The 4,329-nt window shown below is 44.6% G+C and overlaps 1 protein-coding gene across 1 annotated transcript in view; it reads left to right on the forward strand.

Annotated features, from left to right (window-relative positions):
• LOC102038794 (polyketide synthase-nonribosomal peptide synthetase-like) overlaps nucleotides 1-3,822 on the forward strand; it is a 14,447-nt gene extending 10,625 nt beyond the window's left edge. Inside the window, exon 7 of the mRNA XM_005423900.2 lies at nucleotides 1-3,822. Coding sequence (XP_005423957.2) covers nucleotides 1-3,822 — 3,822 coding nt within the window.
• Nucleotides 3,823-4,329: the final 507 nt, after the last annotated feature.

Genomic DNA, 4,329 nt, shown 5'->3' on the forward strand with positions numbered 1-4,329 from the left:
ACGCTCTTCACCCTGGTAGGAAATCTGTTTGAACTGGGATTTAATCCCAACTGGCAGCACTTTTATGACGGGTATCAAAGTGTTCCTGTGGCCATTCCACGATATCGATTTGATCGCCAAAAACTCATGAACTGTCTGGATACCCATCAACAAGCAAGCCGAAGAGGTGTCAGCGTCAGTCATTCTTTGATTTACAGTATAAACAGTGACAACTTGGAGTTTGGCTGCCTGGTGTCCCAGGAAACGACACCGTACTTATATGAGCACAAGAACAACGGAGTGGCCTTAGTCCCTGGTGCTTTCTATGTGGAGCTTGGTCTGGCCTCTGTGATGAGCAGCTCAGAACCCAAAGTGCCTCTGAGCACTTGCCAGCTGAGTATCAGTTTTTCTGCACCGTGTGTTCTTGCACAGAATTCCCAAGTGCTGAGTATCAAGCTGAGTCCACAAAAAGCCATGACAACCTTTGAGGTTCTCTCTTCCTCCAACGCAGTTTATGCTGCTGGCCAAGTGGCCAAGGGCCTTGAAGGTGTGGTGGAAGAAAGCAGCATCTCTTGCCAAGCCATCTATCGAAGATGCAAGTCAGTGATTAGCAGAGAGGAACTTTATGAAGCACTGTCTCAGGTTGGCTTTCAGTATGGCTCCATATTCAGGCAGCTCAGTGATGTGCATTATTGCCAGGAGCTAAAGGAAGCTATAACAAGCATAAAGGTGAATGAGGAGACCGCCAGAGACATGTACAGCTACTGTATCCACCCAGTGCTGCTCGACTGCTTTCTGCAGATGACCGCTGTCCTGACCTCAAGGACAGTCCACTCCAGAGCAGGTTTTCCTTCTGGGATAGGCAGCCTGGTGGTGCTCCGCCCACTGCAGGAGGAAATGATGATATACATGAGAATGAGCAAATCCACGGGGAACTGCCTTGAGGTCTGTGGGTGCTTTGTGGACAAGCACGGCTCTGTTTTGGCTGAGCTCAAGCGCGTTGCCATCACTTTCATGAAGGAATCGTCTTCCAGAGACAATGAGTTTCTGTTTCAAAACAAATGGAAAGAAGTCTCTCTTTCACAGACAATTGGACATCTGGGGTTTAAGCCCAGAGTCCTTGTGTTTGCAGACAAATTTGGGATAGCTGAGCAGCTCAAAAAATACTTGCATCCTGCTTCGAGATATGTTATGTTTGAAGGCTGGGATTGCCTCGTGGAAGGTGATGCACAGAACAAAATGAGAGAAGAGGTTAAGGATTATGATGAAATTCTCTTCCTGTGGGGAATTCAAAAGTTAAATGAAGATTCCCCAAGGAAAGCAGTAGATCAGTTGGCAAAGTGCTGCGAAGCCTATCGCCAGGTAGTGGTGGCACTAAGAGAGAAGAGGACTTGCTGCTCCGTCAGAGTGATCACCTACAGAACAACAGAGAGATATGTGGACCACATTAACTGTGGGTTTGCATTGTATGGCATGACCAGAGCCTGTATTGTTGAATTTCCAGAAATCACATTTCAGTTGATTGACCTCAGCTCCTCCACTTCCCTGGACATCTCAGTGTTAGCAGATGTTCTTATCAAGTACAAAGGTGGGGACTATCCAGAAGTCTGCATCAGCCAGGGAAGAATTTACGTTTCCGAAATCAGACGCACACCTTTTGTAGATGCAGATTATATCCAACCCATAAGATCACTCCAGAAATCACAATCATTCACTTTGCACACTTCTGATCCATACACAGCAAAAGACTTGTCTGGGGAATTATCCACTGGCACTGCAACTCAGCTTGACAAACAAAGTGTAGAAATTCAAGTGGATAAAATTTGTTTGCACTCAGAAGATTATTTTCCCATTAGTGTTTCTAGCTGCAACTTTGGTAATACACTGTATTGGAACTCCCAGGCAGGGGACAAACACAGGCTTCTAGCTCTTGATTTCAGTGGCACAGTCACTGCAACAGGCAGTGATGTGAAAAAAGTGAAAGTGGGAGATCACGTGGTTTCATGTTATCCCACTGCTGCATCATCCAGAGTTCAGATTCCAGGAACAGTTTGTTTCAATGCAAGGAAATTCCCATTCCTCCAGAATGTCCCTTGTGTGTCATACTTCATCATTGCATGGGAAATCTTCACTCAGAAGTTACCCAAAGGAAAACATGGCAGAACATTGGGTATTATTACTACAGAGCCATCCTCAGTTCTGTGCCACGTCCTTTCTGCAGCAGCAGAAGAGACGGGTTGGAGAACAGTCCTTGCAAAGCCCACTCCTAACGTGTTGCAGTATATCAACCTGTGCAGTGCCCTTGTTATTCTTCCTCCAGTCAACAGACTGTCTCAGGAGGACCTGGCCCACATGTCCTTTCTTAAAGATGTGGTGATCGTGTGTGGCAGTCAACAGTCAGATTGCATCCAGAATGTCAGTGAAATTGATCATGAAAACGTCAGCTTTCATATCCTTGCCATTGCCCGCCTTTTCCGGAAAGCACCTCTAAAGGAAGTGCAGAAGACCCTACATGCCTGGATCAGTTCCATGGATATGAAATGGTTTAGAAATCTCTCAGGTTCTGTTTTTCAGCAGACTGAGAACTTTGAAGGGCTAAATTCTGTGATGTCCTATTTCACCTGCACTTCTGTCCCCCTTGCTGTCCTGAGAAGGCAAAAGGACATCAGTGTGCTTTCAGATATCCCATTGTACGAGCCCCAGAAGCAGCTGTTCAAGCAGAATGCTGTTTATGTAGTAGCTGGGGGGCTCACTGGACTTGGCTTTGAAACAGTGAAATTCATAGCTGAGAACGGGGGAGGGTGTATTGCAATTCTGTCCAGGAGAATTCCCAGCAGTGAGAAGCGAGAAGAGTTAAGGGCTTTGCAGCAGCAGTACAAAGGGAGCAAAGTAGTGTCTGTGCAGTGTGATGTGACTTCGAGCAGTGATGTTGAGAAAGCTTTCCAGTCCATTGCCACCACCTTTATGGGGCGTCCGATCAAAGGGGTGTTCCAAAGTGCTGTTGCTTTACACGACGGCCACCTTGAAGTGCTGAAGCTGGCTGACTTCCACAAAGTGCTGAGCCCAAAAGTAGCAGGGACCCTAAATCTACACTGGGCTACCAGAGACCAGGAGCTTGACTACTTTGTGTGCTACTCCTCTGTTGCTTCCTTTCTGGGCAATGCCACCCAGACAAACTATGCAGCTGCAAACTCTTTCCTGGATCTCTTCTGCCTCTACAGGAGGAACTGTGGGCTCTCAGGCCAGGCCATTAACTGGGGTGCTTTGAACCTCGGCATTCTGCTCAACCAAGACCTCATTCAGAGCATTCTGGAATCCAAGGGCGTAGACATTCTGCAAGTTCATGAAATTCATGACTATCTCAGGAAGACCTTACTTATAAACAATCCGCAGCAAACTGTTGCCAAATTGAACTTTCACACTTTGTATCATCATGTTTTTCGTCAGATTATTTCCCTCAAAAGTCGCTTCATGACACTTATGTCAGAAGATTTCATGAACAAGATTGAAACGTCTGAGGAAGCTGAAGTCCCAGAGACTGCCTTTCTCAAATCTGAGGATTACATCACCTCACTGATGAGTGACCTCACAGGAGTGAACGCAGATGAACTAACCATGAATACGGCACTTTCGTCTTTGGGCATGGACTCTATGTTAGCCATGACAATTCAGAACCGTGTCTTTCGGGAGAGAAAGGTGGACATACCTGTAGTGAAACTGCTTGATCCTCACACAACTCTGTCAAGTTTAGTGGCGGTGTTCGAAGAAACAAGCGATGCAGACGGAACAGTCGAAAAGAAGAATGCTGTGGTTGAAAGTGCAGAAAATGGGAGCAGGCTATAGGAATCTCCCCAGTCAGGAATTGTGTAACTTTGACAATACTCAGACCCTTTGCAGCATGTCAGAATGTGTAATTGCAGAACGTCTGATGATGCTGAATGTACTCATCTGCACTGACTCAGAAAAACCCACACCAGGTTCTTCTGCCATTATTCTTCTAGCTGTGTTAATTTCAGTCAATTGTTTGGCTTGTTAATGTTTACACCCCTCCATTATGAATATACATTTTAAGCAGCCTAAGATTATTTTGGCAATGTTGTATTCTTTATATATTTTTCTTTTTTTTTAATGTTATGAAAATGAATCACTTATCAAGTAATTTGTTTATGCAATGTTTATAAATACCAGCATTTTTTTGAAAGTCCTTTAAATGTTGTGAATTTTAAGGTTTCTTATCAAAAAGGAAAGTTGATTTTGTCCTTATGTTTTCAAAAATAATAAAAATGTACCATGTGCTAAGCACACAGTAAATCAACTGGATTTTAAATTGTATTAACCATTTTATGAAAA

Source organism: Geospiza fortis, unplaced genomic scaffold, assembly GCF_000277835.1.
Source record: "Geospiza fortis unplaced genomic scaffold, GeoFor_1.0 scaffold75, whole genome shotgun sequence".
NCBI classification, from domain to species: Eukaryota; Metazoa; Chordata; class Aves; order Passeriformes; family Thraupidae; genus Geospiza; species Geospiza fortis.